At 40.7% G+C, this 15,260-nt stretch overlaps 1 protein-coding gene across 3 annotated transcripts in view; it reads left to right on the top strand.

Annotated features, from left to right (window-relative positions):
• The first annotated feature begins 316 nt into the window (after nt 1–316).
• The window catches only part of TRAPPC9 (trafficking protein particle complex subunit 9), a 441,139-nt gene continuing 426,195 nt past the window's right edge, over nt 317–15,260 (top strand). For 2 of the 3 annotated variants that reach the window (XM_005516888.3, XM_014257640.2), the window contains exons 1-4: nt 405–502; nt 2,001–2,601; nt 12,335–12,480; nt 14,651–14,779. In XM_005516888.3, coding sequence (XP_005516945.1) covers nt 2,018–2,601; nt 12,335–12,480; nt 14,651–14,779 — 859 coding nt within the window. In that variant the 5' untranslated portion in view covers nt 405–502; nt 2,001–2,017. Of the gene's footprint in view, nt 344–404; nt 503–2,000; nt 2,602–12,334; nt 12,481–14,650; nt 14,780–15,260 lie in introns of those variants that run through there. The other variant, XM_014257635.2, reaches the window with a different exon arrangement.

Consider the following 15,260-nt stretch of genomic DNA (forward strand, 5'->3'; position numbering starts at 1 on the left):
ATTCTACGACACCAGACAAGTTTCGGGATTTGGGAATGCCAGGAAGGCTCACTTCGTTCTAAGGGCTAGAGCCCTTTAAGTTTTCATACACAGTCGGCTGAAATTCAGTATCTAGGTGAATCATTCATTCACTCATTTTAACGCGTTCCTCTTTGAGGAATGCCTCGTGTTTACAGGCAAAGGCTTCCAGTCCCCGTGGAAGCACCAGGAGCAGCACCGCAGACGACGACAGAGAATCACCGCTCTCCCCTCACGACTATCCCGCCATGGCCCGCCGCGCATGCGGGGCGGAGCGGCCATTGCCGTCAGTTCCGGCGGCAGCGGGGCGGCTCCTGTCCCGGCTGTGAGTGCCGCTTCCCCGCTTACCTCCCGGCAGCCGCGTCCCCTGTCCCGGCTGTGAGTGCCGCTTCCCCGCTTACCGCCCGGCAGCCGCGTCCCCTGTCCCGGCTGTGAGTGCCGCTTCCCCGCTTACCGCCCGGCAGCCGCGTCCCCTGTCCCGGCTGTGAGTGCCGCTTCCCTGCTTACCGCCCTACAGCCGCTTCCCCGCTTACCGCCCGGCAGCCCCGTCTCCCCGTCCCAGAGCGGTTCCTATCCCGGCTGTGAGTGCCGCCTCCCCGCTTACCGCCCGCCCCCGGGCCCAAAGACCGGCTCCTACCCGGGCTGTCAGTGTCCCTTCCCCGGTTACCACCCGGCAGCCGCTCCCCCCAGAGCAGCTCCCCCGCGCCTTTCGCTGCCCCTGACGGGGCTCAGGGGTTGTGCGCCTCCTCCGCGCCTCTGCTGCGCCTGTCTTTTCTGCAGTTTATTCGTTTTACTTGCTAAATTTGGCCGGCCCAAAGCGGCACATGCCGGGGACAGGGAAAGGGGCGAGCTCCTACCCATTGCGGCCTCTGCCGGGGGGAAGTGTCAAGAGGGTGCTGCTACTCTGGGAATGGGGCTGCTCTCCTGGGAATGGGGCTGCACCCTGGGAATGGGGCTGCACCCTGGGAATGGGGCTGCACCCTGGGAATGGGGCTGCACCCTGGGAATGGGGCTGCACCCTGGGAATGGGGCTGCTGGGCAGCCCCCGGGCAGTGCGGTGGGAGAAGGGAGGTACAGTCTGTCGCTCTGAGGAGCCCGTGTCCTCAAGGCAGCTGCTTCTCTGTCACTTGTGTCCCCGTGGGCTCGGAACTCGTCGTTCTGCTTGTAAAACCAATGGTGTCGAGCCTAAAAGCTGGGCTGCGTTTGTTTTGTTTTGTCCGTGTGTTTGTTTTTGTGGAGGTTTGGTTTTTTTGTGTTTTTTGGTGGTATGTACGGTTCAGGACTTTGGAGCTGAAGTTCACAAAGGGAACCATGGGGTCCAGCAGGTCTCAGAAATGAAAGATATCAGGGATGTGCATCTTCATTCAAGACTCAGCTGCAGTGCAGTAATCGGTTTTAGAAAGCTCAGGAAAAAAGGCATTCTAAATAGTTAAATGTAAAGGCAGAAAACATTGCCTGGTTCTTACCCGTGTGTGTTTTGAGAAAGCAAGACTTCACTTTTCTTCAAGAATAGGTGTTCTGGTCCTGATTTTCTTCTGCTTGGCCATGTGCAAGCACTGACAACTATCTAAAGTTTGGTGATCCCAATTTGGTACCTGTTCATGTCTCCACACAATTTTGCATATTTCCCCAAGAAAATGAGACTTAAGAGCCTGAGTCTGACAGGCTCTCCTGAGCTGGTATTTTTGCCCAGTGGCTGTGGTAGAGACTTTTGTGAGTTGGCTTGCTTGTGTAGCTGCACAGAGAGTGAGATTCACTTGGAAAATACTTATTTACAGATTTTTATTTGATAGGTGACTAAATGTCACAATGTAACATCAGTAGGTTGCATGGCTGAAGATTTAGTAAAATAATGAAGCAAATAGTGGTATTGTAGCACATATATTTAGGGTGCAAATGTTTAGCATCGAAACCCTCGTTTGATTCAGCAATCCCATGTGCTTCTGAACATTAACAAATAATATGCATTTTTCTTTCACTAGCCCACAGTTGATGCAAAATGAGTGTTCCTGACTACATGCAGTGTGCTGAGGATCATCAGACCCTCCTGGTTGTTGTTCAGCCCGTTGGCATTGTACCTGAAGAGAGCTTTTTCAGGATCTACAAGCGGATTTCAGCTGTGAGCCAAGTTAATGTGCGCGACTCGCAGCGAGTGCTCTACATCCGATACAGGCACCATTATCCCCCAGAGAACAACGAGTGGGGGGATTTTCAGACACACCGCAAAGTCGTGGGGCTGATCACTATCACAGAGTGTTCTTCAGCAAAGGAATGGCCTCAGACTTTTGAAAAATTCCATCTTCAGAAGGAAATGTATGGCTCTACTCTCTATGATTCCCGGTTGTTTGTCTTCGGGCTTCAAGGAGAGATTGCAGAGCAGCCCCGCACAGATGTGGCGTTTTATCCCAGTTATGACCAGTGTGAAACTGTGGAGAAGAGAATAGAAGATTTTATCGAGTCCCTCTTCATAGTACTGGAGTCCAAGCGTCTTGACAGAGCCACTGATAAGTCTGGAGACAAGATCCCCCTCCTCTGTGTTCCTTTTGAGAAGAAGGATTTTGTAGGTCTGGACACTGATAGTAGGTAAGCAGCTACTTTTGTCAGGTCGCAGGTCTTAAAAAACACATCTATGACAATTGCCAGCATTTAGAATAAGCCTATTAGAAGGGACAAAGTGAGCCTTGTTTCAGCAGAGGATGTGCCCTTATCTTTCTGTGTCTTTCTGTTTTAAGAGAATTTAACACACAGTTTCACCATATTTGAGATTCTAAGCTTGTTTATATATGTACATTTAATTGATGAAGCTCATCAAATAGCAGGAAGAAGTCACAGGAATGGTTTGACAGATTCTGCTGTAATGAGACATTTTGCTGGAAAACTTCCAGTGTTTTATAGATATACATTATTAATAAAAAAATTTGGTTAGAGTCCATGAAATTATTTTTATATCATATTGAGTAGTATTTGACTAATCCTACTTACTGTATTCTTTCCCTTTAAACCTCTGTTTACTTTTTCATTTTGTGAGACAATGACTATTTATTTTGATGATGAAGTCCAGCATCTTTCCCTGTCCTTCTTTATTTTATGTAATTATTCGTTATTGCTTTTTACCTGTCTTGTTTTGCTACCTGTTTTGTTTTTTTGGTTTTTTTTTTTTTTTTTTTTGTATTTTGGAGTTTTCTCCCTCCATTTTTCCTTCCTTCTCATTTGCATACTCATCTGTCAGATTTGAGTGTTGCATAATTCTGTGCACGGGATAAGTTATTCTGGCTTGAGAACTACAGGCAGGTGCAAAATCTCTTTTACTCTGTTGTTTGCAGTCAAATCCAGGGGATGGAAGCAACCACCTTTTGTCCTGGCAGACAGAGATGGGGAAACACTGTAGTGTAGTAGTGTTCATATCTGTGTTGTATGTAGGGATGCCAGCAGAGATTATTAGTGTATATAAAAGCTCAGAGGTGTCCAGACAGGTTTGTGAAGCTTTTAGATCACATTAATCAGCTCCGACTGCATATTTAGTCCTGGCCTTGGAAACAGGAAGAAAGCATTCTAGGTTTCTAATTAGTTTGAAGCATTTTGTTAAATTATCTGTGGTTGCTTGAAGGACCATCAGTACCCCAGTGTCCTGCTTCTCTTTTGTGGGAACTTAAACTGGTGCTGACTTGTTGGTCCCTGGTTTGTCCCTGTACTATTATTCAGTTATCAATATGAATTACTGTGGTACTGATTTTTGTACATGGGTGGTAAAGTTGTGTAGACTGGACAAGCCTTTTTAGAATTTTGTCCTTAATCACTCACTTTGAATGAAATTTGGATGAATGTAATCAAAATTTCCTGTTCCGTATAAGTAGAAAATGTCAATTGTTGCCCAAGAATCTCAAAATCAGAATGAATTCTGATGTTCAGTTGCATCTTCTAAAAAACTGTAGTTTGGAAATTGGCTCCTTAGATAAACAACTTATTTCTGAGCAGTAACTGTGTTGTAACTAGTGGGAAATACTCCTTGTAAAGTTCTGAGCTGGTGGGGAGCTTGAGTGACACTAGAGTGTGTGCCCACACATCTCCAAGCAGGTATTTGATGCTCTTGCAGTGAGGAGCTCAAACAGATTCTGTGTGATGCTTCAGTTCTTTGCAAAATGGAAGGTGTATGACCCTGCCTGTGTAGACACAGGGGTTTATCCAGAGTTAATCACTGGCTCAGCTCTGCACATACCCTTGCTGGGAGGTTTGAATACCAAAGAGGTTTTCAGTAAGTCTGGATCAATGGATGTACTTGAAATGTTTGCTGCACTGAACTGCTCAAGGAAAAGGTGTTAAATACTCTAATTTTTCAGTTCCATAATAAGAAAGTTCTTCAGTTCTATTTTGCTGTGGAGTTTAGTATTTCCGATTGTTTTAAAACTCAGAATTTATACATTAAAGCTTCAGAAAGCTGAACGAAAATGTATTTCTAGCTTCTCTGCACAGGAACTTTTCTAGGCACTTTTCATGTAGCCTGATGCTTCTCTTCCCTCTGTTCTAAAGCAGAAACTCAGGTCCATGGAATAAGGTTGAACACAGATCAGTTTATTAAACTAACTTATGTTTTCAAGCCAAGGTCTTTGGATGTGACCTGGTGATAATAACATTGCATTTTATTACTTGTGAGTTTTTTATTGCTTGGATTGCAGTTCACAGGATTTTATTTTAGCACATTCCCTTCTGTAGTGACAGGTTGACTAATTAAGGGATAGCATTGCATACCAGGGAGAGACAGGGCTAGGAAGGACCTTCTCCGCTAGAGACCAGTTTCTGTTTTTGCAAGATTGGATTTGTAATTCTGTTCAGGGAGGGCTCAAGGTTTTTTGAATGCAGGAAATGGTATGAGAACTTCTTGTAGAGCAACTTTTGCTACTTTATTGGTTTTGAGTCTGTCAGCATACTGATTTTACAGAAAGAAATAAAAACATGATGATATTGAGATATTGAAGCAAATGAAACAGCTTTTTCTACAACAGGTGGAAATTTCTGAAAGGTTAAAGGTAAAGAAAGTCCCTTGATCTTTTTTATATACTTTCTGTCTATTTGCAGTTTTTGTATATCATGTATCTTGACCTCCCAGTCAGTGTGCAGCTAATTACTTAAAAAGCACAAATGTTCTCTATTAAATAGATGGCAAAGAAAAAACACTGTTCTTGTAGCAGTGGGTATGTCTTTGCTTCTGTAATTGTGGATGCCTACTTAGGCTAAATAAGCACATCTTTTCCTATAACTTCTAAACTGGAAGTTAAATGGCAGTGTGTAGCAAATGTCTAATTAAAGGTGTGGTGCAGCTGTAGCCTGGAGCTATTGGGATCATAGATTGAGAGCAAATATGTTAAGAATTTACATGGGCCACATAATTCTGATCACGAGATTTGAAGACTAATTGAAACTACTGAACACAGTTTGTATCTTAAAATATACTCTTCTCCAAGTATTTTATGGTGAAATATTAGGGTTAATACTTACATGATGATCAGGGCTATATATGTAAACCTGATCTTCTCCCTCACCCAGTTAGAAGACTTTCATTAACTTGGTTACATGATAATTGCCATGGAAGCCAACTGATTGGCTTCTTTTAAGATGCAAAGTTCATAAATTAGGAAGATGAATTATTATTTCAAATAAGGTAATTCTTGAGAAAAGTGAGGATCATCTTTGTCCTTTGCAAGTTGCTTGTGTAATGAGCAGGAGAGATGCACTCCCAGAACTGACTGAGATGACGACATACATGAACTCACTGAATTTTGTGTGTAGAAGAACTTTATTTGTCTGGTGGAGAACTTTATATATTAAAAATAATGGGTTAAACCCTAAAATATTTTGAAGAAGGGTTGTCCTGTTAAACAGAAATGGTAGAACTGAAATGCTGACCTTGGTTTAATTCCTGGATCATTAAGCCAACAGGGGATTTTGGCAAATTGATGTATTTTTTCTGTTTCTTTGGCTGTAAATTGGACAAAATATTTATGTGGTCACAGGGCCCCTGAGGATAATTGAAAAAGTTTTTAAAATCAGTTGCACTTGATAGTTATTTGTAGAGGCTGGGGGATTGATGGAGAACAATGGAAAGACACGTTCTCATGATAAAAACATCCTACAAACTGAAAACTAGGAAACATATGTGCCAGAAATACTGAAAATCCCACTTGTTTTAACTTTTCTATTTTATTTGTTTTCAGCTAAAAATAAGCATACCTAAGTATGATTGTAAATCTAGTTGGATAAGCTCATTTTAATGTTGTTTACGTCAGTTTGTGTCTTAGGTTCTTTATTTTTTTAACACTGGCATCATTTAATGCTGTGAAGGGATGAGGATGTAGGGCCCTGTTTATAGATGTGCCTTTCTCTACATGGTGTCATAGCTGGGATTTGTGCACTGATTTATCAAAGTTGATGATCTCAGTATGTGTATGTGGCTGTTAATTTTCTTTCTGTTCTCTGTCTTTCTAATTTCTGTTTTGTTCCTTTCTGTTTTTTTTCCCCCCTTTTTCTCTCATACTGCCCTGTGAGTTTGTTGTTGGGTCTAAAAAGGTAGGATGTGATTGTGTATCTTTGAAAGTAGTTAGCTTTTTTCCCATGTTCTGCCTCTCCACTTCACCTTCATTGCATATTTTAGTGTTGCTTTTTATCTTTTATTTTTTCAGTACACACAAAAATAATTGCTGCCTGGAGCCTCACCACTGCAGTTGCCCCCTTTTGGCACGTTTGGCAATTATATTTGGTAGCAATGCTGAGTTTTTTTGTAGGACACACATAGTCTGCTTAGATGGCTGCTGGCCTCTGGAATTTGCTTTATTTTTTAAACTCCAAAGCCATGAAGCTATTGCTGCCTGTGTTTGATTTCCAAATTCAAAAGTTCTGGCAGTCGATCCAATGCTGTAGCTGTGTCTCTAAGTCTGGATAATGTTATGGTTGGTGATCTCTATAGCTCTGCATGCTAATTGGAATTAGTAGAACTTGATGGAAATTTTTGTTGGAGCATTTTGCATGAATACACTTTTGAGAATTGATTTTGCATGTTTCTTGTTTGTAAATTTAGCCAAATTTTGAGGATCCAGAAAGTCAAACTTGTTTCTGGATGGTTTGTAGTGAAAATAAATTCTGTCCTGAAATATAACTCTGTTGCACTGAATTTTCCATAAAATTATCTTGGGATTCTAGAAAAGATCTGGAGATGAAAGAATAAAGCACATATCCTATCGAGCAAATGAGGCAGAAAAGGAAATGGAGTTGTTCGTAGTTCCTGGGCCAGATTTATTGTCCTCCACTTTGAAGTAGTAGCAGTGGTGATGGGTCATGATTGTGGTGATTCCTGTGAATATAAGAGTATGTTTGGTGGAGAATTAACCCAACTAATTTTAGAAAATGAGATTTTGAATTAGTTCTGTAGTCTGTGGAATTTTTCCCTGTGGTGAGGCCCTTCAGAAGAGGAGTTTGGGTGACTGACAGCAAAGAGCATTCCTTGGCTGGTCCTGCATGAGGTGGCACTGCCTTCCCTGGGCATGGTTCTGAGTGCATCGCACTCAGGAGAGGGTTTGTAGGGGGAGGCTTTGGGTGCTTCTTTGAAATTTAATGTTGTAAATGGTCTTCTCGTGGGAAAATTAATATGAACTGCCCTTGGCAGTAGGATGCTGCAAGGAACTGGCCTAGAGAAAGGTTGTCCTCTTATCCTAGAGGAAATAGTTGTTAATTTATGTGTCCCTAAATAGATTAGGATTAAGCAGGAGAGAGCAGAAATATTTAAACAGTGTTTTAATAAAAAATAAATTGCAGAGAAGATATCTATAAGCTTCTCACTTCAGGTTTTTCAGCTAAAGCTGTGAAGCAAAACTAGCTTAGTATTAAAATGAACAATCATCATTTTATGCTGATATATATATATACACACACACACTTATGTATATGAATATATATGCACATAGGACTTTTTTCTTATTAAATTTGTACCCCAGGATACATTGAAGAAACAATGAGTCCCTTGGACATGATTTTAAGGGCCTGATGTTGTAGATACTGGATTTTTTTAAAAATAGGCTTCCCAAATGTGAAGTAGATTAAGTTTTGCAGTTTGTGGAGAGTGGGTTTCATTTCAGTGAAGTTTTTGCCTTTTGTCTTTTTGGATATACTTGAAGTAATTGATTTTATTGTACTTAATTGTGAGTGCCTAATTAAGAAACAGTTTATACATTTGTTTGGTGCAAACTTGCTCTATAATTAGTGAGAGAATATTTTCCAAGAGGATGGCATTGACTTGCAGGGACTGTAGGAGATGGATCCTGTTTTGGCAATACCTTAAAGAGCCTAATAACAGGTGGAATGAAAGCAGTCCTTGAATAATTAATAGTAAATTTCTTCATCACCAGGAATAAATTATCTCTTTATAAATAAGGAGAGTTTCCCAGAGAACAGTGTTTTTATGAGCAATGTTTATTGATGTCTGGGTGAATAAATGCCTTCAAACTTCAGATATATTGATATGGGCATAAATCAGCAGCAGAAATATGTTAAGGAAGACCTGGTGGTGAGGCTGTGTGATCAAAACTATTCTGGTATCAGGTCTTGATTTAGGAGTCAGGCATCATCTCTTTTCCTTTGCTGTATGACTCATATTTATGAACTTAATCATCTGCTAGCTGGAAAATCTGAACGAACACTTATAAAGTTTAGTTTTGAGAGAATAAGAACTTTAATTTGTCCATAAACATAAAGATTGCTTGAAAGTGTAGAGACAGGGAATTGGGAGCAGTGGCATCTTTGAAAGGAATTATAGCTATGTAAGGAAACAGTGATTCTCCAATTCCACTACTTACATAAAAACCAAAAAATAAAAAAACCAAACCAGTTAAAGCAATATAACATTTACAATGCTATTTTCAATCTGGAGTGCACAGAGTAGGAAAATCTGATTTATAATCAATTTAAACTCTCTTGTGCAATGCTGATTCCAGATTATGAAGGAACTGTTTGATGAGTTATTTTTCTATAACTCAAAGCTCAGACTGAAATCTTGGTAAGATTTGGTGCCCTTCCATAGTTCATAAAGAGCAACTTTAGCTTTCACTTTGAATTTTCTTGCATTTTTGTTTTTAAAATATCTATAAAATACAGGCTAGTTGAAAAATAAGACAAATATTTCAATTCCTGACACATCTAAATAAAGAACAAGAGTTGTATTGAGCTTCATTTAATGCCAACACCCTCAAATCAATTGTGAATATGGTGTGATAGATCAGAGAAGTGCAAACATTTATATAGGTATTGTAACTTTTTTAGATGGAAAAAAGCAATAGGAGACATATTTCTTGTCTTCTTTCATTATTTCCACTTTTTTTGGTAGACAATAACACTGGTTCTGATAGCTTTTCTCTTTAATTTTTATAAGGCCATTGTCTCTACTTCTGTATATTTTCTCTTTCAGTTTCTGTCCCCCATCCATATAAATCAGTTACTTTATCTCCCTTTTCCAAACCAACTGCAAGGAATAAGACATTACGTGGTGCCTGAAAAGATGCTTCTCTTTGGTGTAAACTACACAGGCCAAACTGATAGCCTTGAAGGCAAATAAACCAGTGGCATGTAATTGTTTGGATTCTTGCCATTCCTTCTGGCCTTTCTGCCTTCAAATCTAAAGGAAATAAATTAATGTCCTTATTCCTACCCTTACATTTAATATGTTCTGTGCCTCTTTTTCTTTTATCATTTCTACATTACAGACTTCATGAAGACAGTTTGTTCAGATGCCTGACAGATTATTTCAGTGACATTTCGGTTTATGTTTAGGGTCTTCTGGGAAGTTCTTTGCTTGAAAAAAAACCCCACAGCCCCAAACCTGGTTTCATTCCATAACATTGGTATTCCTCTTGTATTTAGGTCTCACTCTAGGAATAAGAGTTCAGCATCTGGAGAGTGTGTGTAACCCTAGGGTTTTTTTAAATTTCTTTTTTGTTTAAAGTTAAGTTCAAATAGTTCTGTTAACTTTTTTTAAAAAGTCACAGGCTGGTTTGGGCTGGAACAAACCTTAAAGATCATCTCGTTTCAACCCCTCTGCCATGGTCAGGAACACCTTGCACTAGACCAGGTTGCTCCAAGCCCCATCCAACCTGGCCTGGGACACTTCCAGGGATGGAGCATCCACATCTTCTCTGGGAAACCTGTTCAACAGCTTTTCTGATGAAATTAATTAAATTGAAAAAGTATCACTACATCTCCTAGAAGCTCAAAATTTGCAACTATGTCAACCCAAGATGGTTCTTTGTATTTTTACCAGATTCTTTGGACTTCATGTATAGAATAAAGAATGACATCTGCAGCAATTCTCCTAATTAAAATTTCATTTTTGATAGACTTTTATTTTAGTTTAAACTATTTGAAGAAATTAGAGTTTATTTTTCCTGAGTGCCGTGTGGAAAGTGAATTTGCATACCTCTCTGTATGTACTTAGAAGACGCTGTTAGAACAACAAGATATACTATTGAAAGTAACGTAGATAAATTAATAAAATATCTAAGTTGGCATTTAAATTTCTTACTCATGAAGGAATTTTATAATTATAGTGCAAGGACAATCTTGTCAGGGAAAACTTTTGCAGAAGGGAGAGCAGGAGGATTGTTCATGGACTTGAGAGAGGAGAGTTGTTCTGAACTGTCACTTAAACCATGATGTGTTTTCCAAGTCCAGTGTCTTGCTTTGCATCTGTTATGTTTCTTTAGCTGAAACATACTAAAAAAAAAATACAATAGTAGGATTAGTGCCTTTATCACACAGATTTTTGCCCAAGTTGCCTTTTCAGCTGTACCAAGGTGTCTGTTGGATATATTCAACAGGCTTTGTTTGTTCATTTGGGAAGAACATCATCATTTATTTTAACACGTAAAAATAGAGTAGGAGGAGAAACCCTGTCAGCTGTTGCCTGAAATGATGGTGCTTTTTCACTCATCATCCCTTTAAAAGAAGGGGCTGGGAACAGGGGGAGGTTTGTGAGGTCTGGGGAGTGGGGGGAGTGTTTAGGGGGTTCTGGGCCCCTGATACCTTTGGGCTGTGTGTGGAGAGGGTCCCAGCAGAGGAGAGCAGAGGCCCAGAGCAGGATTTTGGAAAGGTCACATTTAATATGCTCAGACACAAAATGTGAGGGATGCTATGAGTACCATCCATGGAGTTGTGGAACTTATTCAGGAACAGTTTCCTGAAAGCACAAGAACAATCCATCCCCTACTGAGGGAAAGGAAGAAGGCAGAACCACCCTGGATTAACAATGAGCTTTTGGGTGTCCTAGGAAAGCAAAAAAGCAGCATATCAGCTAGGGACAGGCAGCCAAATACTCACTGTAGTCTGCAGGAGCCTTGCTTTGGAGGTTTTCAGGGCATGTGACTCTAGCTGTGTATCTTGGTTTGAAAAGACAGGTGTCTGCTAAAGAAGGCAAGAGCCTCCCTTGAAATGGAAAATGTAAGCCACCCTCCCTTTAAATTATTATAATTTTAAAATTAAGGGGCTCTAAGGCAAAGATATGGGAGTAGGAATAGCAGTTCTTGAGCAGTATGTATAAAAAACCCCCTACTACTTAATAGGAAAATTAAAATAAAATGCAGTAGTACAAAAAACACTGACAGAGTCAGAATACAACCTGACACCCTGTTGGTTAGGGTGTTGGTAGCAGTCCGATTAAGTGTTGGCTGCAGTCCTCCTGGAGCAACAGACATGGTTCTGTTGAAGCAGTCATCCTGTAGAAGGGTGTAGATTTCCTCTGAAAGTCTGGTGTTGATGTAGAACAGTCTAGTCTTCCTCTGGGAATCCAGTGGAAAAAGGCTGACTGTGGTTATTTCAAGTCTCAGATTATATCCAGGTAGGAACGCTTGGCTCCTCCCCCTCGGTGGAGCATCTCACAATGGGATGATGTCATTTTATCAGTCCTGCAGTGAGACTCAATGGCCCATGAACAGAAGATATCTCCCTGGAGTTATGAGGGATGGGTCATACAAGAGATAAAGAACACTGCCCCACCTGGTTTTAACAGCTGGTAATAGAATACTTTTGGTTGCATCTTGGATTTCAACCTTAGACACTGTGTAAACGCTGTGTAGCCAAAACCTGTGATACGTTGCTTTTTTCCACTATCCTAAAATTGTTGGTCCTTTTGCATATTAGGGTAGTTAGCATTCATATTCCCGTAGAGGCAGAGAGTAAATTAATGTTGATCTGCTATTAAGGAGGAAAGAAAACTGCTTTAGGTGTTTTTTACCCCAGAGAAGCATTCCCTGCCAGTAACTGAAGTGCACCTTTCATTTTGCAGACACTACAAGAAGCGCTGCCAGGGCCGGATGCGGAAGCATGTGGGAGACCTGTGTCTGCAGGCTGGGATGCTTCAGGATTCCTTGGTGCATTATCACATGGCAGTGGAACTGCTGCGCTCTGTCAACGACTTCCTGTGGCTTGGAGGTAGGATTAGGTGGTGTCAGTAGCTAAACCCAAGTGAATCAAATTATCCTCTGTAATTTCCTTACTCATTGTGAAAAGCAGTAACGATTTTAGTGACCAAAATCTGGATATCAGGTGTGAGTAAAAATTGGGTTGAAGCAAAAATTGGTCAATAAGACATAAGAAAGGAATGTGTTTAGGAAAACCTAAACTGTGTTACTGATAAATTGTGTTACTGTAGAAAAGCATGTACTTAAAAAAGAAAATGTGTCTGATTTTTTAATGATTCTTTGGAAAGTATTTGATTTTTTTCACTGAATTGTATAGGTGTTTTAAAAATATTTCCTATGGATGTCCACTGTGGACTGTTAGGAAAAGATTTTTGCCTTTACATCTCCCAAAGCTGCAAGTGTTAAACTTCCACTGGCATAATTTCCTTTCATGTTCTGTTTTAGGATTTGCTTTCTTCCTCTGCCTTTCTTCCATCCTTTCCTTCCTTTTTTTTTTTTTCATACCTGCTTTTTGTTATTTAGTTGCCATACAAATGATCTTTGAGCACAATTTCTGCTTCTCAGTTTCATACCCTTTCAGGACAGTCACTGTCACCAGTTCTGCTTTTAGCTTTCTCATTCCACATGGAAACCCATTTATCTTCTTAATGGCTCTGTAGGTTACATACTGTGAAAACCTTAACACCTTTTGACCTCCCACTTCTTTCCTTCTACAATTCCAAAAACTTAAATGGCTCAGGATTCCTCAAATTCTACTCAGCATTCTCCAGAGTACTCTTCCAATCCAAGTAATTCTGATAATTTTGTAAGTTAGTAAGTAAATAAATTTGATATGTCTGTAAGTCTGATCTGTTTATATCACATCCAGTTAAATCAGGTTGTTCAGGATCTGTCCAGGGGAATTTCAGGCATATTTAATGAGTTCTACAGACTTTGAGCAACCTTTTCTAACATTTTGCTGATTATAATTTGAAAAACTCCAACCATAAAACATAAATTGGTCCTACCTTAAAGGAGACCTTCCTGTGTCCATTTGTGTTGGCACTCAGCTGGTCACTGTACCCCTGAGGAGCACCTGCTTCCATCTCTTCCCTACCTTCCCAGTGGCTGTTTTAAAGGCAGCAGGAACATGAACCTCCAGCCTCTTGTTCTGTAAGGCTGAGCAAGCCCAGTTCTCTCTCCTTCTCATATGCCAGGAGCTTCAATCCCCTGACCCTTTTTTTGGCCTCCCACCAGCCTTGCTTTGGGATGAGGCTTCTGCCAGCCTCTATCTCCAGCCTGGCAAGTTCTCTCTGCATTGAAGGCCTGCCCTCCTGTCCCCCCAATCTGATGTCACACAGGAAGTTTCTGGTGCAATCATCCAGGCACTTAATGAAGGCATGAGTCCCCCTGAGGGACACCACTGGTCCCAGGCAGCCATTTGGCTGATCACAAGCCTTTGAGTCTGTCTGTTCAGCTGATTTTCCACCTATTTTATAGGCCAGCTCTCCCAATCTTCTTGATTTGGCTGCAAGCATTCAGTGGGTGACCATGTCCAAAGATGTTTTGAAAGCCAAAACACACAACATCCACTGCTGTTCCTTTGTCTGCTGAGCTTATCATCTCCTCATAGGAGGCAATGAAGTTGCCAGAGACTGATTTATCCTCAATAAATTGATGTGTGCTGTTCAGGGACACCTTTCATTTTGTGTGCTTCCAGCAGGACTTCTGTGTAGCCTCTCCAGGGAGCTGATGTTGATCTATTTGTGCTGGTACTTCCTTCTCAAAGAATATGACGTTTCCCTTTTCCTAGCCACTAGAAACCTCCCCCAATGGATTTGAACCTGTTGGAGGTGATGAGAGAGTGGTCTTACCTTGGTCAGCTCTCTTGGCATCTTACCTGGTTTTGTGGAATTGCAACCACAGAATGGTTGGATTAAGTGCTTTTCATGTGAGCTTCCTCTACTGTGACAAGTTCTTACTCCTGCAGATTCTTTCAGTAGGGTTGGGGCAATGGGAGCTCTGAGGGTGAACACAGAGGTGAAAAGCACATTTTGTATCTCAGAATTAACTGTGGCCTTTGTCGTTAGACCTCCAGTTTCAGGCATATTTTGTTTGTGTAAACGGCCTTTACCAGAGGATACTTCACTTCTTGCAAATGTCTCTACTAATCTGTTGGCTTTTTTTTCTTTTCTCTGCAGCTGCCCTTGAAGGGTTGTGTTCAGCATCTGTCATCTATCACTACCCGGGTGGCACTGGGGGTAAAGTTGGGTCTCGCAGGGCTCAAGGAGGTTCCCTTTCTGCTGAGGCAGGCAACAGGCACAGGCCAGGTAAGGATGTCATCTCGATTTTATTCTGTTTGCCACCACTAAACATCTGAAAACTTCTCCCCATATGCTAACTCTGTAAAATTATACAGATGGCAGGATTAATCAGAGGAGGGAGGTTTAGGAAAGAATTTGTTTTCATAGTTTTTAGACTTTTGCAATGACTTTTCTGTTTTGGTGTTAATGTCAACACATGTGCTTTGCATAGAATTGCAAAGCTTTTGATTTTTTCACCTGATTGTTAGTAGTGTCTAGTTAGTGTTAGTTTGAATTTTGCTGGAAGAGATGCAGACAGTTTTTATAAAATATGATCTGACAGGGCTGCATGTATTAGAAAGAATTAAGTTTGATACATTTTATTCAGAGATTTTTGCAATTCTAAAGTCAACAAGTAATAAATAAATTTTGTTAACGAAATGCCAATAGGCCAACATAATTTTTGAGGTTTAGTATACTTTTTCTAAACTCTTGGACTGCAAAAGAG

The sequence above is a fragment of the Pseudopodoces humilis genome, chromosome 1 (assembly GCF_049639895.1).
Source record: "Pseudopodoces humilis isolate 2021_Gansu_Grassland_sample_001 chromosome 1, ASM4963989v1, whole genome shotgun sequence".
NCBI lineage: Eukaryota > Metazoa > Chordata > Aves > Passeriformes > Paridae > Pseudopodoces > Pseudopodoces humilis.